Source organism: Cherax quadricarinatus, chromosome 38 (assembly GCF_038502225.1).
Source record: "Cherax quadricarinatus isolate ZL_2023a chromosome 38, ASM3850222v1, whole genome shotgun sequence".
Taxonomy (NCBI): domain Eukaryota; kingdom Metazoa; phylum Arthropoda; class Malacostraca; order Decapoda; family Parastacidae; genus Cherax; species Cherax quadricarinatus.
In genome coordinates, this window is record NC_091329.1 from 29316804 (window position 1) to 29339840 (window position 23037).

Here is a 23037-nt window from a genome sequence, read left to right on the forward strand (position 1 = left end):
TGAGGCTCTTCATCAACCAAGGTATGTATGTGAGGCACCTGTATGAGGCTCTTCATCAACCAAGGTATGTATGTGAGGCACCTGTATGAGGCTCTTCATCAACCAAGGTATGTATGTGAAGCACCTGTATGATGCTCTTCATCAACCAAGGTATGTATGTGAGGCACCTGTATGAGGCTCTTCATCAACCAAGGTATGTATGTGAGGCACCTGTATGAGGCTCTTCATCAACCAGGGTATGTATGTGAGGCACCTGTATGAGGCTCTTCATCAACCAAGGTATGTATGTGAGGCACTTGTATGAGGCTCTTCATCAACCAAGGTATGTATGTGAGGCACCTGTATGAGGCTCTTCATCAACCAGGGTATGTATGTGAGGCACCTGTATGAGGCTCTTCATCAACCAGGGTATGTATGTGAGGCACCTGTATGAGGCTCTTCATCAACCAAGGTATGTATGTGAGGCACCTGTATGAGGCTCTTCATCAACCAGGGTATGTATGTGAGGCACCTGTATGAGGCTCTTCATCAACCAAGGTATGTATGTGAGGCACCTGTATGAGGCTCTTCATCAACCAGGGTATGTATGTGAGGCACCTGTATGAGGCTCTTCGTCAACCAAGGTATATGTGAGGCACCTGTATGAGGCTCTTCATCAACCAAGGTATGTATGTGAGGCACCTGTATGAGGCTCTTCATCAACCAGGGTATGTATGTGAGGCACCTGTATGAGGCTCTTCATCAACCAAGGTATGTATGTGAGGCACTTGTATGAGGCTCTTCATCAACCAAGGTATGTATGTGAGGCACCTGTATGAGGCTCTTCATCAACCAAGGTATGTATGTGAGGCACCTGTATGAGGCTCTTCATCAACCAAGGTATGTATGTGAGACACCTGTATGAGGCTCTTCATCAACCAAGGTATGTATGTGAGGCACCTGTATGAGGCTCTTCATCAACCAAGGTATGTATGTGAGGCACCTGTATGAGGCTCTTCATCAACCAAGGTATGTATGTGAGGCACTTGTATGAGGCTATTCATCAACCAAGGTGTGTATGTGAGGCACCTGTATGAGGCTCTTCATCAACCAAGGTATGTATGTGAGGCACCTGTATGAGGCTCTTCATCAACCAAGGTATGTATGTGAGGCACCTGTATGAGGCTCTTCATCAACCAAGGTATGTATGTGAGGCACCTGTATGAGGCTCTTCATCAACCAGGGTATGTATGTGAGGCACTTGTATGAGGCTCTTCATCAACCAAGGTGTGTATGTGAGGCACCTGTATGAGGCTCTTCATCAACCAAGGTATGAAAGTTAAGACACATGTGCAACATCTGGATATCTTTATTGTAGACGTTTCGCCATCCAGTGGCTTTATCAATACAGATTCTAGGACATAATAGGAAGACAGTAGAACTATATACAAAAGATGAGGTAATCAGTCCCTCGGCCTTGGAGTTAGTGTTCACAGCACTGCAACATCATGGAATCTTGGTTCACGGCTGCTGCAACTAACCCATCTCTTTGGGAAGGAACTACTTCCACTGGGGAATCCCGCCTACCAGTGACTGCCCTCGTCTGCTGCCCGTCCCTATCCACTGACGCCTATATAACCGCCAGTCTTCTTGCCTTTGCTCCAGATTCTCCTCCACCACGATGCTGTGAACACTAACTCCAAGGCCGAGGGACTGATTACCTCATCTTTTGTATATAGTTCTACTGTCTTCCTATTATGTCCTAGAATCTGTATTGATAAAGCCACTGGATGGCGAAACATCTACAATAAAGATATCCAGATGTTGCACATGTGTCTTAACTTTCATATTGTCGGTATTTTATACCTTTCTTGCACATCAACCAAGGTATGTATGTGAGGCACTTGTATGAGGCTCTTCATCAACCAAGGTGTGTATGGGAGGCACCTATATGAGGCTCTTCATCAACCAAGGTTTATATGGGAGAGGTCTACATGAGGCTCTTCATCAACCAAGGTATGCATAGGAGACACCTATATGAGGCTCTTTGTCAACCAAGGTGTGTATAGGAGAGATCTACATGAAGATCTTCATCAACCAAGGTATGTATGGGAGAGACCTACATGATGCTGTTCATCAATCCGAGTGGGGATCTGTAACAAGTGGCATTCCACAGGGATCAGTCTTGGGCCTGTTGTTGTTTATAATATATATCAATGATCTTGATGAAGGAATTACTAGTGATATGAACAAATTCGGCGATGACACAAAGATAGGTAGGATAATTGATTCAAACGTAGATGTTAGGGAACTTCAGGAGGATTTAAACAAACTCTATTCTTGGTCAGAAAAGTGGCAGATGCAGTTCAATGTAGATAAATGCAAGGTTCTGAAGCTCGGGAGTGTCCATAACCCTAGCACTTAAAGTTAAATGATGTAGAACTTAGCCCTACAGATTGCGAAAAGGACTTGGGGGTTATGGTGAGCAGCAACCTTAAACCAAGACAGCAATGCCTAAGCGTACGTAATAAGTCAAATAGATTACTGGGATTTATATCAAGAAGTGTAAGCGACAGAAGTCCAGATGTCATACTGCAGCTTTATACATCATTAGTAAGGCCTCACCTAGATTATGCAGCTCAGTTCTGGTCTCCATATTACAGAATGGACATAAATTCATTGGAAAACATTCAGCGTAGGATGACTAAATTAATACATAGCATTAGAAATCTTCCTTATGAAGAAAGATTGAAGACCCTTAAGTTACATTCACTTGTTAGACGAAGAATGAGGGGAGACCTGATCGAAGTGTATAAGTGGAAGATAGGTATTAATAAAGGGGATATAAGGTCTTGAGGATATCTCTCCAAGAGAGAACCTGCAGTAATGGATTTAAATTAGATAAGTTTAGATTTAGAAAGGACATAGGAAATTATTGGTTTGGAAATAGGGTAGTTGATGAGTGGAACAGTCTACCTAGTTGGGTTATTGAGGCTAGGACTTTGGGTAGTTTCAAATTTAGGTTGGATAAGTACATGAGTGGGAGGGGTTGGATTTGAGTGGGACTTTCACATCAGAGCTTATTTCTTGGGTAGCATTGAAAATTGGGTTGGGCAAATGTTTTGTTAGTGGGTTGAATTGTAAAGGACCTGCCTAGTATGGGCCAACAGGCCTGCTGCAGTGTTCCTCCTTTCTTATGTTCTTTTGTTCTTAATGAAGTTATGTATGGGAGAGGTCTACATGAGGCTCTTCATCAACCAAGGTATGTGTAGGAGACACCTGTATGAGGCTCTTCATCAACCAAGGTACATATGTATGGGAGAAACCTTCATGATGCTGCTCATCAACCAAGGTATGTATGGGAGAGGTCTACATGAGGCTCTTCATCAACCAAGGTATGTATGGGAGAGACCTACATGATCCTGTTCATCAACCAAGTTATGTATAGGAGAGGTCTACATGATGCTATTCATCAACCAAGGTATGTATGGGAGAGACCTACATGATCCTGTTCATCAACCAAGTTATGTATGGGAGAGGTCTACATGATGCTATTCATCAACCAAGGTATGTATGGGAGAGACCTACATGATCCTGTTCATCAACCAAGTTATGTATGGGAGAGGTCTACATGATGCTATTCATCAACCAAGGTATGTATGGGAGAGAAATAAAGCAACCTTTCGTCTGTTCATTAATCATACTTCCAGGCCTCTCCTATGTAGAACATGTCTTCCATTTTGAATCCATTGTCATTCAAAACATCAAAGTTTCTGCCTATTTCTTAGCTTATAAAATATATCGAAGAATGCTTGCTCATAATTTAGGTTGTCCTAATAATTGGACCAGACCTAGTAAAAGTCCATGATGCAGAATGTGGGGGAGATGAAGTGGCTTGTACAATTCCTCATGAAGATTGCCATAAATTGAATATTTTCTCCACTTAGAGGCCTATTTCAGGTCGCTTCTGGTCTGAAAGCAACTAAAATTGTTTCCATTTCACTAGTATTCTTCTGCTTTATTAAATAGCCCTAAGAAACCACCACTTAAACCATGAACCCCACCCAATAATATGCCTCAAAGTTACTTATTTTAACACATACACAAAGTTTGAGGCTAGCTGTTCCCATCATGCTCTGTGTTAGGCAGGATTATTTTTAAGCTGTGCACACCCGCTGCACAGACCCATTCTCTCATGTCTAGGCCAAAATTTACTGATCACATCATATTAGGAGGCACCTTGATTAAGACACAGAGCTACATAAGCAACACTGGCCTCATTGACATACCTCTATGTGGGAGACAGTCAAAGGGTTGCTAACAATGGCATTGGCTAACTGTTAATGCTCCATTTTATCTGGTAGTATTTAACCTTTTCAGGGTCCATGCCATAGATCTACGGTTTTACGTTGAGGGTCCAAACCGTAGATCTTTGCCAAAATTCTAGCGGCGTCAAATTTAGCACGAGAAGGCTGGTAGACTTGCATTTGAGAGAATGGGTCTGGGTGGTCAGTGTGCATACTATAGAAAAAATCTGGACGGCTGCATGGCATTGTGGGAACGCCACCAAAGTAGCTTTGCTCATCGTGTCTGGCGGCAAGGAAGCTCTCACTCCCCACTCACTCTCTGGGCGAATTCTAACTCTCCTCTTCACAACTTACAGTTCTAAGACTGATGGAAGTGGAGCTGAAGAGGAATTCTATGGTTTTGAACCATATGGTACCATTGTACCATATGTTACAATGGTACCATATGATACATTGGTGCCATGTCATACAGTGGTATCATATGGTACAATGGTATCATATGGTACAATGTGCCATATGGTACATTGTACCATATGGTACATAATACCATATGGTACATTGTACCATGTGGTACATTATACCATATGGTACATTGTACCATATAGTACAGGGTACAGGGACCCTGTGGAAATATAAACACATATGCAGTATAATGTGATCCTTTATTGACGTTTTGCCCACAGAGTGGGCTTTTTCAAGTCACAAACAGATCTACCTGGGGTGGAAGGTACGCGAGTATTTATAGTCAGGTTCAGAATGCTGAGGTCAGGTGGAGAATGCTGCATCTGATGATGTACCGAGTGGGGTTACAGAGTCTAAAATCTTGGGTAGCATGGAAGGGAGATTGGATAAGTTTGTGAGCAGACCGTCTGCAGTGTTCTTCCATTCCTATGCTCTTATGTGGGATAGCGATGAAGAAGTTTCTTGGCAAGTGGTTCAGCTATGTTATAGAAGCCACTATTCTGGTTGAAGTTGTCGGATGTAGAAATAAGTGATGATTCCAGGATTCTTCGGTATTGAGTGTTGTCTTCTGTGGCGATAAGTCTTGAGTTTCTGTAGTTTATCAAGTGGTTGTGTGAATTACGGTGTTGTACACAGGCATTCCTTGTATCGTCAGACCTGCTTGCGCATTGGTGTTCTGAAATATTCTATGTAACTTTATTTGTGTATACCTAAATAAACTTACTTATGATGCCACATGCGCTTGAGTAAGTTTATTCAGGTGTACAGAAATACAATTACATGGATTATTATACATAGCAGCATATGTATAAAATCCTAGGATGCCATATGGTACCCTGTGCCATATGGTACCCTGTGCCATATGGTACCCTGTGCCATATGGTACCCTGTGCCATATGGTACCCTGTGCCATATGTTTTCCTGTACTGCATGGTACACTATACCATATAGTACAATGTACCATATGGTACCCTGTAACATATGATACCGTGTACCATATGGTCAATAGTAGGTGTTGGTGGCACAAGTCACCAGCCATGACTGAGTGAGTGGCGACACAAGCTAGCTACTGACTCAGCAGTTTCCAAGACAAAGCACTTTGTCATTCACCTCAAGGAACATGTCCAGTTCCTGTACATTTGTAAATATATAATAGAACATTACTAATATACATTTTTGTATATTTTTGTTGTAAACAATTATTGTAAACAAAATAATGATGAAAATATAAGTGTGTTTATTGTGTTGAAAACAGCAGTACCATATTGTACCATATGGTACAATGAACCATATGGTACCATTGTATCATATGGTACCATTGTACCAAATGGTGCCACTGTACCATATTCTACCATATGGTACCATTGTATTATATGGTACCATTGTATCATGTGCCATTGTACCATATTGTACCATATGATACCATTGTACCATATGGTACAGTTGTATTATATGGTACCATTGCACCCTATGGCACCATTGTACCATATGGTACTATATGGTACCATTGTATTCAACACAATAACCGCACTAATATTTTCATCATTTTGTTTACAATAAACTTGTAAACAAGTTTTGTAAGCAATATAATGATAAACAAATTAGTGCAGTTATTGTGTTGAATACAATGAGTGTACACTTATACAATATACATTATATTGGTCTCACAGGCCACAAATGTTATTAGAAAAAGAAAATAGAAAAGAAAAGAAAAAAGTACAAAAAAAAAACATAAAAAAATGCGATTTTGCGGAAGTCACTGATATTGCCGCCACCCGGTCATTTTGGGTCAACTTCCCACCTCTGTATCTCGGTAAGTACTGATTAGATTTTTTTTTCCTACCTTCACAAAAATATTATCTTTAATTCTGTAAGAAAAAAATATTTTTTATTTTTTTCAAAATTTCTTGGACGTGGGGCACCCCTTCAGATTTTGGCCTTGGACCCTGAAAGGGTTAAAGGAGACTAAGAAAATATTAATGCGTGATTTCCAGTTAACCCTTTGAGGGTTTCGGCCGTACTAGTACGGCTTACGACCCAGGGTTTTTGACGTACTAGTATGCCTAAATTCTAGCACCCTCAAATCTAGTGGGAGAAAGCTGGTAGGCATACATATGAAAGAATGGGTCTTTGTGGTCAGTGTGCGCAGTATAAAAAAAATCCTGCAGCACACAGAGCATAATGAGAAAAAAAAAACTTTGACCGTGTTTTTGGAATAAAACAGCGACTTTGTGCTGTATTTTCATATGGTATTTGTTATTGTATTCTAGTTTTCTTGGTCTCCTTTTATAGAATGGAAGATATTTTACAGAAATTGAGATGATTTTGACTGGTTTTACAATGAAAAGTACCTTGAAATTGAGCTCAAAGTAGCAGAAATGTTCGATTTTTACCAAAGTTCAAAAGTAAACAAATCATGCCAAGCCTCCAATACACGTAAACTGGTGAGTCTAATATTCTTTCACAAGTGAGCTGATATTATTTATACCATTTCTACACTAATGCAGTAGTCTGCATAACAGTAAATCTTCTATTTTTTGTAAGAATAAAAATTGAAAGTGGAAAGCCAAAGAAATATAAGAGGGGCCTGGGGATGTGACTAACGAACAGAGGAAATTTTATTTTAGTGCCAGGAATGTCTTTCTTGTTTATTCTGGGCCCTATTTGGAAATTGGCATCTTTTGAAATTTGTGTGAAATTGGCAAAATTGCTAAATTCTGACCACTGTATTGGATAGTTGAAATCAGTAAATGGGTGGTTTCTTGTACTCATTCAATAGAAAACATGGAGTTCTAGAGAAATAGTTATGATTTTTGTCGACTAGTACACAGGAATTGGCCGAAAATAGGGCTCAAAGTGGGCAAAATCACCGATGCGTAAACATCGTTGAGACCACTAACTTCGCGAGAGCATAATTCCGTAAGTTTTCCATTAAATTTCATACTTTTGGTGTCATTATGATCGGGAAAAGATTCTCTATCTTTTCCTAAGAAAAAATAATTTTGTTTTTAAATTTGGCCGACCCTGAGAACAAGTTTCGGAGAGGGCCTGTCGACCCTGAAAGGGTTAATGATTTTTTTTTTTCAGTCTTTTCATTTGAGAGAACTTATTTGCACTTCAACCTATTTTTTTTTCATTTTTTACTTTGTCTTGTGACTGTTACTTGCATTTCTTGTTGAATTTCTCTGACATTTTCTAGGTCAGTTAATGATTTAGCTTGTTAACAAGTGACAGTGTTGACTAGCTCATCAAATTTGCTAGGGCATAATTTTTTCATTCATTGAGTTGAGTTCACACTTATTTGCAGTTGAAGGATTAACCAAACCCTGGAAAGAAATGTGGAGAAAATTTATTTTTGTTGGCCTATTTTTCTGCCACAGCCTTGTATCATTACACAAATATCCCGCACATAAGAATATAAGAAAGAATGAACACTGCAACAGGTCTACTGACCCATGCGGAGCAGGTCCATGTCCCCCCACCCCCCGGATTAGCCCAATGACCCACCCAGTCTGGCCACCTCCACTCAAGGAAGGAGCACGGCACCAGACCCAGCAGCACAAGCTAGTCAGGTCCAACTCACACCCACCCACACCCACTCATGTATTTATCTAACCTATTTTTAAAACTACACAACGTTTTAGCCTGAATAACTGTACTCGGGAGTTTGTTCCACTCATCCACAAAACCAGTGCTTTCCTATATCCTTCCTGAATCTGAATTTTTCCAACTTGAGACCATTGCTGTGAGTCCTGTCTTGGCTGGAAATTTTCAGCCGACACGTTTCCTTACACCTGTTGTCCTGTTCACCTAGCAGCAAATAGGTACCTGGGTGTTAGTCGACTGGTGTGGGTCGCATCCTGGGGGACAAGATTAAGGACCCCAATGGAAATAAGTTAGACAGTCCTCGATGACGCACTGACTTTCTTGGGTTATCCTGGGTGGCTAACCCTCCGGGGTTAAAAATCCGAACGAAATCTTATCTTATCTTATCTATTTACATCCCCTTTATTTATTCCTGTTTTCCATTTATACACCTTGATCATATCCCCCCTAATTCTACGCCTTTCGAGAGAGTGCAGATTCAGGGCCCTCAGTCTATCCTCATAGGGAAGATTTCTGATACATGGGATCATCTTTGTCATCCTCCTCTGTATGTTTTCCAGAGCATTTATATCCATTCTGTAATACGATGACCAGAACTGAGAAAGTTGCTTTGGTAGAAGACATGGAAAGTTGTGCAATGGAAAATCACATGATGCTCAGTGGAGAAAAAATTAAACTACTCGGATGTGGATAGAATGAAGAACTAAAAAGGAGCACTGGTTACAAATACAGGAAGAGCATCTCATAAAACAAAAGGAAACAAGAACATAAGATAGAAAGAACATTGCATCAGGCCTACTGGCCCATGCGAGGTAGGTCCAAGTCACCTCTCGGCTTAAACCAATAACTTGCCTAGTCATGTCAGATCACATCCACTTAAAGAGCATGGCATCAGTCCTATTAGCACAAGCTAGTCAGGTCCAACTCTCACCCACCCACACCCACTCATGTACATAGTTATCCAACCTATATTTAACTCTACACAACGTCTTAGCTTCTATGACGGTACTCAGGAGTTTGTTCTGCTCATCCACGGCTCTATTAGCAAACCAGTGCTTTCCTATATCCTCCCTGAATCTGATTTTTTTGCAACTTAAAGCCATTGCTGTGAGTCCTGTCATGGCTAGATATCTTTTAGCATGTTATTTACATTCCCTTTATTTATTCCTGTTTTCCATTTATACACCTCAGTCATATCCCCCCCTAATTCTATGCCTTTCTAGAGAGTGCAGATTCAGGGTCCTCAGTCTGTCCTCATAGGGAAGATTTCTGGTACATGGGATCAACTTTGTCATCCTTCTTTGTACATTTTTCAGTGCATTAATATCCATTCTGTATTACGGTGACCAGAACTGTGCAGCATAATCTAAACGAGGCCTGACCAAAGATGTATAGAGTTGAAGAACAACCTGAGGACTCCTATTATTTATGCTCCTTGATATGAAACCAAGGATTGTGTGTGCTTTATTGTGAACACTTATGCACTGTTGTCTTGGTTTTAGATTACTGCTAACCAGAACTCCTAAATCCTTTTCACAGTCAGTAATATTAACCCTTTCAGGGTCCAAAGGCCAAATTTCAAAGTGTGCACCAGTGTCCAAGAATTTTCAAAAAATAATTTTGTTATTTTTTCTTATGAAATGGTAGAGAATCTTTTTCTGAAGGTAATAAAACAAAAAGTACGAAATTTGATTGAAAATTGACAAAATTATGCTCTCGCGAATTTTGATGTGTCAGCGATATTTATGCATCAGTGATTTTGCCAACTTTGACTCCCATTTAACCCTTTCAGGGTCGACAAGCCCTCTCCGAGACTTGTTCTCAGGGTCGGCCAAATTTCGAAAAAATTTTTTATTTTTTCTTGTGAAAAGATAGAGAATCTTTTCCCCATCATAATGACACCAAAAGTATGAAATTTGATGGAATTATACGGAATTATGCTCTCGCGAAGTTAGCAGTCTCGATGATGTTTACGAATCGACGATTTTGCCCACTTTGAACCCTACTTTCGGCTAATTCCTGTGTACTAGTTGACAAAAATCATAACTATTTCTCTAGAACTCCATTTTTTCTATTGAATGAGTATAAGAAATCACCCATTTACTGATTTCAACTATCCAATACAGTGGTCAGAATTTAGCAATTTTGCCAATGTCACACAAATTTCAAAAGATGCCAGTTTCCAAATAGGGTCCAGAATAAACAAGATAGACATTCCTGGCACTAAAATAACATTTCCTCTGTTCGTTAGTCACATCCCCAGGCCCCTCTTATATTCCTTTGGCTTTCCACTTTCAATTTTTATTCTTACAAAAAATAGAAGATTTAGTGTTATGCAGACTACTGCATTAGTGTAGAAATGGATAAATAATATCAGCTCACTTGTGAAAGAATATTAGACTCGCCAGTTGACGTGTATTGGACGCTTGGTATGATTTGTTTACCTTTGAACTTTGGTAAAAATCGAACATTTCTGCTAATTTGAGCTCAATTTCAAGGTACTTTTCATTGTAAAACCAGTCAAAATCATCTCAATTTCTGTAATATATCTTCCATTCTATAAAATGAGACCAAGAAAACTAGAATACAATAACAAATACCATACGAAAATACAGTGCAAAGTCGCTGTTTTATTCCAAAAACATGGTCAGTTTTTTTTTCTCATTATGCACTGTGTGCTGCAGGATTTTTTTTATACTGCGCACACTGACCACATAGACCCATTCTTTCATATGTATGCCTACCAGCTTTCTCCCACTAGATTTGAGGGCGCTAGTATTTAGGCGTACTAGGACGTCAAAAACCCTGGATCATAAGCCGTACTAGTACGGCTGAAACCCTCAAAGGGTTAAGGCCAATTATCTCATTCCAGTCGATCAAATTCTTAGTTATTTCACTAGTATTATTTCTATTCTGTCAATTGAGCACAAGAAATCACCAACTCAGCTGTTTTAACTACAAAATATAGTAATTGGAAATTGGTAATTTGGCCAATTTAGTGTAAAGTTCAAAATATTCCAGTTTCAAAATAGGGTCCAGAATAAACAGTTCAGGCATTCCTGGCACTAAACTAACATTTCCTCTGTTCATTAGTTACGTTTTCAGGCTTTACAAATGAATTCCATTTTGATTTTTTAATTCACATAATGAATTTTTATTCAAACCAAAAAATAGAATATTTACTGTTATGCAATACTGTAATAATTGTATAAATAATATCAGCACATTTGTGAACGTATATTAGACCCACCAGCTGGCGTGTATTAGATGTGTGAGGTCATTTGTTTACTCTTGAACATCGGCAGAAATTTAACCCTTTCAGGGTTTTGGGCGTACTAGTACGCATAAATTCTAGCGCCTTCAAATCTTGCAAGAAAAGGCTGGTAGGCCTAGATGTGGGAGAATGGGTCTGTGTGGTGGGTGTGAGCAGTAGAAAAAAATCTGGGACCCAGTGGCGCATTGTGGGAACGCCATTTTAGTACACCTTGTCCACCATGAATCGCGGTAAGAAGCTCCTCACTCCTTGGCGAATTGGGACACTTTTGTTCCCCAGTGACAGTTCTAATACAGATGGAAGTGCCAGTGAAGATGAGTTTCAAGGTTTTGGTGAGGTTTTGACCGAAACTAATGACCATAATATCGGTAATAGTGAGGAAAACCCAGACGACCCTCAGCCTTCCACCTCTGCTGTTGGGCCATCTTGTTCACGTTCAATTGTACCAGAATCAAAGAGGAAACTCCTATTTTCCCAAATCCCAGACTCAGATGTTAACATTTGTGATGATAGTGATAGTGATTATGAACTACAAGCTCTTCAAACTAGTTCCAGTAATGATAGTGAAGTGCAATATTCCCCAGTGAAGCATCAGTATATAAGATGACATATGCACTCTGGTAGTGTACCATATGCTATTCCAAGGGGAAGGAGTGCATCCCGTGGCTGTACAACAGGAACTGACAGTGAAAATGACGATGATACTGTTGCAATTGGGATGGAAAATGAGCATGGTGGTTGTAGTGGTGGTGCCGGCCGTGAGGCACCAGCAGTGGCCCATGCTGCCACCCACGCTGCCACCCACGCCGCTGCCTCAGCTGATCTACAACAAAAGCCACCATCCCCCACCCACCCACCACACCAGCCTCCACAACCACAACCTCCACAACCACAACCTCCACAACCACAACCACCTGTCATTGTCCATTGCCCACCAGCAGACCGCACCTGGGATTGGCAGGAAGCTGTCTGTTTTGTTCCAAATCCCCACCAGTTTGATGAAAGCCAAAATGGAATACGGGCATGTTGTACACTGGGAAACAATGCCACTGAACTGGAATGTTTCCAGTTATTCTTTGACGAACCCCTGTTGGAAAGTATTGTCATGGAAAGCAACACATACTACGAGTACACCATGGCAAACACAATATTTTCACCAAAATCACGTCTACACCAGTGGAAGGAGACAACTGTGGCTGAGATGTATCTTTTCTTTGCCACAATAATGCTTATGCCACATGTGTATAAGCACAGTGTGAAATCATACTGGTCAACAGACCGCCTGATTGCAACCCCAGGTTTCAGTGATATAATGCCAGTGAATCGATTTGTGTTATTACGTATGCTTCACTTCTCAGACAAAACCAGGCCTGACAGAAATGACAGGTTATATAAGATTAGGCATGTGTTTGTGTATCTGAAAGAGAAATTCAATATATATTTTTATCCCTTCAGGAAGCTTGTAATTGACGAGTCTTTGATTCTGTTCAAAGGAAGATTCTCTTTCAAGCAGTACATACCAAGCAAGAGGAAACACTTTGGTATAAAGTTGTTTGTGCTTTGTGATTGTTACAGTGGTCTTGTATTGGATATTATTGTGTACACTGGAAGTTATACATTGCAATATACCAGGAAGTTATTGGGCATCTTTGGTGATGTGGTTAGAACAATGATAGAACCATATCTTGGTAAGGGGCATATATTATATACAGATAACTGGTACACAAGCCCCACACTCAGTGATTTTTTGCAAGTGAACATGACAGATGTGTGTGGCACAGTGCGTGCAAATCGGAAACATATGCCCAGTTTTGATGCTGGCACTCGTAGAGGTGAGGTGCAGGCGTTTGCTGCCAATGACATCATGGCATTTCGGTGGCATGACAAACGAGATGTCACACTGTTGTCATCAGTTCACCCTAATGAAATGGCAGACACTGGCAGGTAGCATAGAGAAAGCAATGAACCCATTCTAAAACCTGCAGCTGTGATGGACTACACCCTCAATATGCGTTCATTGGACAAATGTGACATGCAGATTGGGTTTGCTGATTGTGTTCGCAAGAATTATAAGTGGTACATAAAATTATTTTTCCATCTTCTGAACATTTCCATGCTGAATGCTTATAATATGTATAAGATGAGGACCTGAAACAAACCACCATACGGCGAATTCTGTTTGTCTGTCATCAGACAAATAGTATTCAAGTACCTAGACCGCCCACCAAATTTTCAACAACTTCCTTCTCGTTTGAAGCATGGTGATTACTTCCTGGTAAAACTGCCTGCTACTGCTTTCAAGAAAAAGGCTTAGAAGAGGAGTTACGTCTGTGCACATACTTCCAAAAACGCCCACAACAACGCAAAAATACTTGTTTTATGTTTGAGGAGTGTAAAACACCACTGTGCATGACACCATGTTTCAAAGACTTCCACAGGCTGCAGAACTTCTAGAAACATTCCCTGTGACTGTATACACCTACCATCCGACTTATGACCGAGTTCAGTTCCGAGAAACTAGTCGTAAGTTGAAATGGACATAAGTCGAACTTTACTACTGAATATGAACATCACATTTTTGTAATGACTTTATTTTATTGTTTTATTTTGGTATTTCATGTTTTACTTTACTTTTTATGCTGTTAGTACTGTATTTTATACTGTAAGGTTTAGGATAAACACTGTGTACAACACAAATAGTTGTTTATTTCCCAGAAATTTGGCCAAAAAAACACGGTCATAAGTCGAGTGGTCGTAAGTCGAGCAGGTCGTAAGTCGGATGGTAGGTGTATGTGTATATAAAATATAGAAAAATAGTAATAAACAACATTTCATATCGTTTGTTTGTGTAAATATTTTCTGTAAACAAAACAATGACAACAGTGTTTATGCTGTTATTGTGTAGTATTGAAAAAGAAATAACTTACAAAATACTGATCATATTGGTCTCACAGGCCATAAAAGTTACTTGGAAAAAGAAAAATTAAAAAATAATGGAAAATAGTACATAAAATACTAAATAAAAGAATACCGGGTGACGGCAGTCGGCGATGTTACCACATGATGCACATTTTCTGTCAGCTTCACACCTCCATATCTCGGTAAGTATTGATGGTAAAAAAAATTTGTTTAGCCTATAATGTTTAGAAAAAAAGCTCTTATTTTTTCATGAAAATTTTTTTTTTTTTTTTTTTGAAATTTGGCCGACCCTGAGAACAAGTCTCTGACAGGACCTGTCGACCCTGAAAGGGTTAACATTTCTGCTACCTTGAGCTCAGTTTCGAGCCATTTTTAATACTAAAACCAATCAAAATCATCTCTATTTCTGTAAAATACCTTCCATTCTATCAAGAAATCGCAAATACAATTATAAAAAACATACGAGAAAACACTGCAAAGTTGCTGTTTTAATCGAAAATTACGGTCTCAGTTTTTTTCTCTCATTATGCACTGTGTGCTCCAGGATTTGTTTTATGTGGTGCAAACATACCACATAGTTGTATTCTCTCATATCTAGGCTCAGATTTACCGCTCACAGCTTATCAGAGTGAGCTGAGCGCATGGTGTAGATCTATGGTTTGGACCCTCAACATAAAGCTGTAGATCTACAGCACGGACCCTGAAAGGGTTAAGATCTACATTATTTAGTTTATATGTGGCATGGTTATTTTCATGTCCAATGTTTAGAACTTTGCATTTGTCAATATTAAACTGCATCTGCCACTTCTCCGACCACTGCATCAGTCTGTTCAAATCTTCCTGGAGTGCTCTAATGTCCTCATTAGAATGAATTAGGCAACCTATTTTAGTGTCATCAGTAAACATGCTTATGTTGCTGTTTATTCCCTCATTCCACAGTGGTGTTCCACAGGGCTCAGCACTGAGCCCTGTGGAACACCACTCTTGATGTGCCCCCATTCTGATTTCTCCCCATTGATGCAAACTCTGTGCTGCCTATTTGTCAACCAAGCCTCTACCCAGAAAAAAATTTCTCCTCCTATTCCATGTGCCTTAATTTTCCTCAGTAGCTTCTGATGTGGAACTCTATCAAAAGCTTTCCTGAAGTTCATATACATTATTGTATTCATTACCATGATCTACCTCTTCAAATACCTAGGTGAAAAAAGTTAGTAAATTTGTAAGGCAGGAGCGCCGCTTTGTAAAACTGTGCTGAGATTCATTAATTAGTTTATGCCTCTCAAGATGGCTACAAATTGCCTTGGCTTATTGGTCTGTAGTTCGTAGCTAAGGACCTGTCACCTGCTTTGTAAATAGGTATTACATTTGCCATTTTTCACTTGTCTGGCACTATGCCAGTTTGTAGTGATATGCTTTGGTGGGAAACAGCTGATGTGTTAATAAAAAAATGTTGAAAAGACTAGCCAAAAGGTTTGCTTAGCTACTCTTTACATTCCTATAAAACCCTTGCAAACAGTTCATCAGGGCTGGGGTTTTGTTCAGTTTTAATTTCTCTATTTGTCTGAGGACAATGTCACTAGTTACCCTAATCATGCATAGGTTATCATCATCCTGTTCTACATATTTTATAATTTCTGGAATTTCGTTAGTATCTTCCTGTGTAAAAACTGAGAGGAAAAGAGTTAAAAATTTCACACATTTCTTTATCAATCTCAGTGAGTTACTTTTGAGTGGGCCTATCTTATCCCTAATCTTACTTCTATATACCTGAAGGAAACCTTTTGGATTAGTTTTTGAATCCCTTGCCACTTTAGCCTCATAATCTCTTTTAGCTTTTCTTATTCCCTTTTTTATTTCTCTCTAATTGAATATATTGATTTCTTAACTGCCCATCCCCTCTTTTCATATGCCTGTATATGCCTCTTTTTTGACCGGTGAGATGTTTTAATCTATTGTTTATCCATTTGGGATCATTTTTGGTTGATCTAATTTCCCTACTTGGAACATAAGTTGTCTGGGCAGCTAGACCAATGCTCTGAAAAATTTCATATTGGCAACCAACACTACCTACCTGACCCATAGTCAGGTCGTCCCAGTTTAGCCCACCCAGGTAATTTCTCAGTCCCATGAAATCGGCCAAGCGGAAGTCTGGGACAGAGACTTGATTGCACTTATTGGGGTAATTCCATGACATATTGAAACTAAGTGATTTGTGATCACTTTCCCCAAGCTCATCATTAACCTCATGATTATTAATTATTGATTCCTTGTTGACAAGAACCAAGTCAATCAGATTGTTTCCTGTAGTTGGTTCTGTCACAAACTGTTTTAAAAAAGTAATCTTGAATCGTATCAAGAAAGTCACTAGACTCGAGATTTCTTATCATATTGTTCCAGTCAATTTGCTTAAAGTTAAAATCTCCCAATATCACGATATTTTCATATCTAGATGCCTTATGAATTTTGTCCCATAGCAGCTTACTGTACTCCCTATCAAGACTTGGGGGCCTATAAATCACACCCAAAATTAGTTTATCATGACCTTCGAGAAATTGTAGCCAAACAGATTCTTTGTCCGATGCTTCTAATTTTATATCTTGTCTAACACAACTTTTTAAATTATCTCTGACATACATTGCCATTGCTCCACCCATCCTGTTGACTCTATCAAAATGGAATAGTTTATAGCCTTGTATGTGGCATTCATGAGGCATTTCTCTATCTTTCAGGTTGAACCAGGTCTCTGTTATAGCAATGATATCTATATTACCTGCACATGCAAGTAATCTTAGCTCATCTATCCTATTTCTTAGACTCCTACTATTAGTATAGTAAACCTTAAGGGAGCTAAGTCACTCTCTGCCCTCTACTGTCACTCTTTGTTGATTAAGTGCATTGCCTTTTCAAGCAACTTTACTTTGAATATTATCTATGAAACATATCCCTGAGGTATCCTGGTAATATTTGCTGTTTTCAACCCTTGTATTGCAGCTTGATTGTTTCCCACACACACCCATACCTCAAAAATCTGTCAGGTTAAAGTCCTAGACAAGTCAGCAATGGCCCCCTCAATCGAGCTGGCTAATGCAACCACTCCGGCCCAAGATATGTACACCATCCCTTGCATGCATATCACATTTGCCATAAAATTAGTCCCATTTATCAATGAATGGGATTGCAAATTCCTTGCAGTACCTGTCTAACCAACAATTTACACCTATTGCCCTAGACATCCATTCATTGCCCACTCCCGTTCTAGGCAAGACTGTAGCTGACTTGTACTTGTCCAGTAGCTCTTGTCTCCTGCCCTTCCTGATATCCTAGGTGTAGTATACAAAGTGCAAGTTGCATGTAATAAAATACTGTTAAGCACAAAGAAAGGCAGTAGCATGCATGAGCATTTTGGGCAGACTAATACTAATGCTTACTCACTACTTAGGATCTGACATAGGTTACTTAGTGGTAAATTTAGTTATGTATTATTACAAAAGAGAGGCAGTAAAGATACTTGTTTTTTTTTAGAGAAAAATAAGGCAAATGCCATGAAGACTAGAAGATGACAGAGTGGAAAATGAGAACTTAGAAAACAACAAAAATAATCCTAATGCTGACATTACTCAAGTCAATGGTTGTCTGTTATTTACAGTATTGTTGGGTGTTGATGGCTTCCCTTAAGGCAGTAGAGGTATCTGAGCTGGAAAATATACATAGGTCTTATTCTGCTTGCATAAAGACTAGCATTTAACCCTTTCAGTTTTGGCCCCATTGTATTACAGCTTTGAAACCAGGGTCGATCCCGTTGTGCTGTGCCATGAGCTCAACCCACTCAAATAAGCTTTGAGCAGTAAATCTGGACATAGATATGGCAAAATGGGTTTATGTAGTAATTCTTTTATTTATTTTTTTTGTTAATACATTGGCCATTTCCCACCAAGGTCGGGTGGCTTCAAAAAAAGAAAAACTTTCATTGTCATTCACTCCATCACTGTCTTGCTAGAGGCATGCTCTCACTACAGTTATAAAACTGCAACATTAACATCCCTCCTTCAGAGTGCAGACACTGTACTTCCCATCTCCAGGACTCAAGTCCGGCCTGCCGGTTTCCCTGAATCCCTTCATAAATGTTACCTTGCTCACACTCCAAGAGCACGTCAAGTCCTAAAAACCATTTATCTCCACTCGCTCCTATCTAATATGCTTATGCATGCTTGCTGGAAGTCTGAGCCCCTCGCACACAAAACCTTCTTTTACCCCCTCCCTCCAACCTTTCCTAGGCTGACCCCTACTCCACCTTCCCTCCACTACAGATTTATACACTCTTGAAGTCATTCTCTTTTGTTCCATCCTGTTTTATTATTTTTTAAGGCCTAGTTTTATTGCTCACTTAATATATGATAATATAAACATGTTATAAGGCATTTTTATATGCGCTTAACCCTTTGAGGGTTTCGGCCGTACTAGTACGGCTTATGACCCAGGGTTTTTGACGTACTAGTATGCCTAAATTCTAACGCCCTCAAATCTAGTGGGAGAAAGCTGGTAGGCCTACATATGAAAGAATGGGTCTATGTGGTCAGTGTACGCAGTATAAAAAAAATCCTGCAGCACACAGTGCATAATGAGAAAACAAAAACTTGGACCATTTTTTTTTAATAAAACATCGACTTTGCACTGTATTTTCGCATGGTATTTACTGTTGTATTCTAGTTTTCTTGGTCTCATTTTATAGAATGGAAGACATACTACAGAAATAGAGATGATTTTGACTGGTTTTACAATGAAAAGTACCTTGAAATTGAGCTCAAAGTAGCAGAAATGTTCGATTTTTACCAAAGTTCAAAAGTAAACAAATCATGCTATGTGTCCAATACACGTCAACCGGTGAGTCTGATATTCTTTTGCAAGTGCGTCAATATTATTTATACCATTTTTTACACTAATGCAGTAGTCTGCAAACAGTAAATCTTCTATTTTTTATGAGAATAAAAATTCAAAGTGGAAAGCAAAAGAATGTAAGAGGGGCCTTGAGACGTGACTAATAAACAGAGGAAATGTCATTTTAGTGCTAGGAATGTCTTTCTTGTTTATTCTGGACCCTATTCAGAAATTGGCATCTTTTGAAATTTGTGTGAAATTGGCAAAATTGCTAAATTCTGACCACTGTACTGGATAGTTGAAACTGATAAATAGGTGGTTTCTTGCACTCATTTGATAGAAAAAATGGAGTTCTAGCGAAATATCCATGTTTTTTGTTGACTAGTACAATGGAATTGGCCGAAAATGGGGCTCAAAGTGGGCAAAATCTCCGATGCGTAAACATCGCCGAGACCGCTAACTTCGCAAGAGCATAATTCCGTAAGTTTTCCATCAAATTTCAAACTTTTGGTGTCATTATGATCGGGAAAAGATTCTCTATCTTTTCATAAGAGAAAATTATTTTTTTTTTTTTAAATTTGGCCGACCCTGAGAACAAGTCTCGGAGAGGGCCTGTGACCCTCAAAGGGTTAAGAGTGAAAAATGGGTAATTCACTTTATGGCAATAACCTGGAACCTAACCTGCCATATAATCCGGGGTCCTGTATTTAATGTTTTCCCAACTTTTTCAGCTAGCCATGTGATAGATAAAATAAAAGGACCTCAGTGGAAATAAGTCAAAATGAATAACTTTTATTGGGTTATTCTAGCTTTACTTTATAATTTATATTGTAAATCTGTTGTAAAAACTTTAATGTTATGTATGAGGCTTAACCCCTTCAGGGTCCAAGGCCAAAATCTGAAGTGGTGCTGCAGTGTCCAAGAAATTTTGAAAAAAAAAAAAATTATTTTTTCTTACAAAATTAAAGAGCATATTTTTGTGAAGGTAATAAGACAAAAAAAAAATCTGATCAGTACTTACCGAGATACAGTGCCAAGAAGTTTGTCGAAAATAATGTGGTGGCGGCAACATCGACGAATTCCACATACGCGCATTACGTTATTTTGCTTTTTTTGTTGTTTTTTCTTTTCTTTTCCAATTTTTTTCTATTCCTACTAACATTTGGGGCCTGAGAGACCAATACTGTATATAATGTATATATATAAACTCACTGTATTGAACACAATAACCGCACTAAAGTTATTATCATATTATTGTTTACCACTGTTGTTTATTACAATAAACATGCACAAATCTTGTATAATACTAATGTTCTATCATATATTTACATATTTACAATCACTGGACATGGTTTTAGAACTGCTGGAGCTTGTGGAACTCCTTGAAACAAGGCACCATACACAGAGGCACCTTACATTCCTCACACATAAACCGAGTGTCTTTGCGTCTTTGTTGCCGTCTTTTTGTTTGTGCACAGACGATGCATCTCTTCTGAGCAAATTTCTTCTGAGTTGAAGGAAGTTGTATTATGAAATGATCACCTTCCCTCCTCAAACGCTTGGGTATATCCTGAGGAATTCGAGGACCGTGTTGTATAGCAGGTGTTGTTACCTGGTACTTCATTATGAATTGTCTGACAACAGACAAACAAAATTCACCATACAGTGGTCTGTTGCCAGTCTTTATTTGGTACATATTATATGCATTGAGCATTGAAATGTCCATGAGATGGAAGAAAAGTTTCATGTACCACTTGTAACTCTTACAAACACAATCAACAAAACCAATCTGCATGTCACATTTGTCAACCAAGCGCATGTTTTGTGTATAATCAATCACTGTCACTGGTTTTCGAATACGTTCATTAGTCACTCGATCAACTTTGCCACTGTCTTGCATTTCATTACGGTGAATGGTTGTCAACAATGTGACATCTCGTTTGTCATGCCACCGTAATGCCATGATGTCATTGGCAGTAAACACCTGCACGTCATCACCACGAGCACCTGCATTGAGCCTGGGCATATGTTTACGATTAGAACGCACTGTGCCACACACATCTGTCTTGTTCACTCGCATGAAATCACTGAGTAATGGGCTTGTGTACCAGTTATCGGTATATAATGTATGCCCCTTACCAAGATAAGGTGCCATCATGTTTCTCACTACGTCACCTGAGATACCCAATAACATCTTGGTATCTTTCAATGTTTTACTACCCATGTATACAACAATATCCAACACCAGGCCACTGTCACAATCACAGAATACAAACAGTTTTATACCAAAGCGTTTCCTCTTGCTCGGTATATACTGCTTGAATGACAGTCTACCTTTGAACAAAATCAAAGACTCGTCAATTACAAGATTCTTGAATGGATAAAAGTATATGCTGAACTTTTGTTTGAGATACATGAAAACATTTCTAATCTTGTATAACCTGTCACTTCTGTCAGGCCTGGTTTTGTCAGAGAAGTGCAACATACGTAACAGTAAGATAAACCTGTTCACTGGTATGATTTCACTGAAGACCGGGGTAGAAATTAGCCGATCTGTGGACCAGTATGCTTTTATATTATGCTTATAGACGTGAGGCATAAGCATTATTGTTGCAAAAAGCAAATACATTTCAGCAAGTCGTCTCTTTCCACCTGTGTAGTCGTGACTGTGGTGATAAGATCGTATTTGCCGTGGTGTACTCAAAATACTTATTACTTTCCCTGACAATAATTTCCATCAATTGCTGGTCAAAGAATAATTCAAAGAATTCCAGTTCATTGGCCATAGTTCCATGGGGACAAGTAGGTAGAATTCCACTTTGAGAGTCATCAAAGTGGTGAGGCTTGGGAACAAAATTGGGATTTTGCTGCCAATCCCACATACGGTTTGCTGGTGGATACTGGACATCATAGGCTGGTTGTGCGGGTGGTTGTGGTTGTGGTGGGCTGGTGGCTGGCGCTCCGCTTTGTCCTTGAACTGACGAGTCAGCAGCGTGGGTCCCAGCGTGGCCTGGTGAGTCATGCATGGCGGTGCCACTACCACTGCCACTACCATCACCACTACCACCATCTGCTGAGGCCTGTGGTCTATCCATGCCAAGTGTAGCCACATCATCCTCACTATCAGTACCTAAAACTGGTGTTGGGTCACGGGATGTACTCCGGGATGTACTCCGTCCCCTGGGCACAGCATAGGGTACACTACCCGAGCGCATGCAGCAGCGAACATACCGACGCTTCACTGGTGAATATGATTCCTCACTATCACTACTCGAATGATTGTCGAGCGCAATAAAATCACAGTCCACGTCACTATCATCATCATTACTGTTACGTTGGTTTCCCTTATTTCTTGGATGGTAAGGTTCTCACTACATGTTCTAGTGTGGGGTAGCTTTTACTTAATGGTCTTATTTGTCTAGGGGTAATACTTACATCATGGCTGATCATCCTGAGTGTCTCTGATACCCTTTCACCAGCCCTCTTCACAGGTTATGTAAACTACTACTATAAAAATATAACTGTATTCTCAATAGATATGTACAGAATATACAATTACAGCCTCACATTTTCAAAACAACGATCTACACACTGCATAGCTGTTCTCCCACATGG

The 23037-nt window shown here is 39.5% G+C and overlaps 1 protein-coding gene across 4 annotated transcripts in view; it reads left to right on the forward strand.

Moving 5' to 3' along the window:
• The first annotated feature begins 129 nt into the window (after nt 1-129).
• Nucleotides 130-23037, forward strand: part of senju (UDP-galactose transporter senju) — a 344839-nt gene continuing 321931 nt past the window's right edge. For 3 of the 4 annotated variants that reach the window (XM_070092210.1, XM_070092212.1, XM_070092213.1), the window contains exon 1: nt 1201-1223. In XM_070092210.1, coding sequence (XP_069948311.1) covers nt 1202-1223 — 22 coding nt within the window. In that variant the 5' untranslated portion in view covers nt 1201. Of the gene's footprint in view, nt 151-1200; nt 1224-23037 lie in introns of those variants that run through there. The other variant, XM_070092211.1, reaches the window with a different exon arrangement.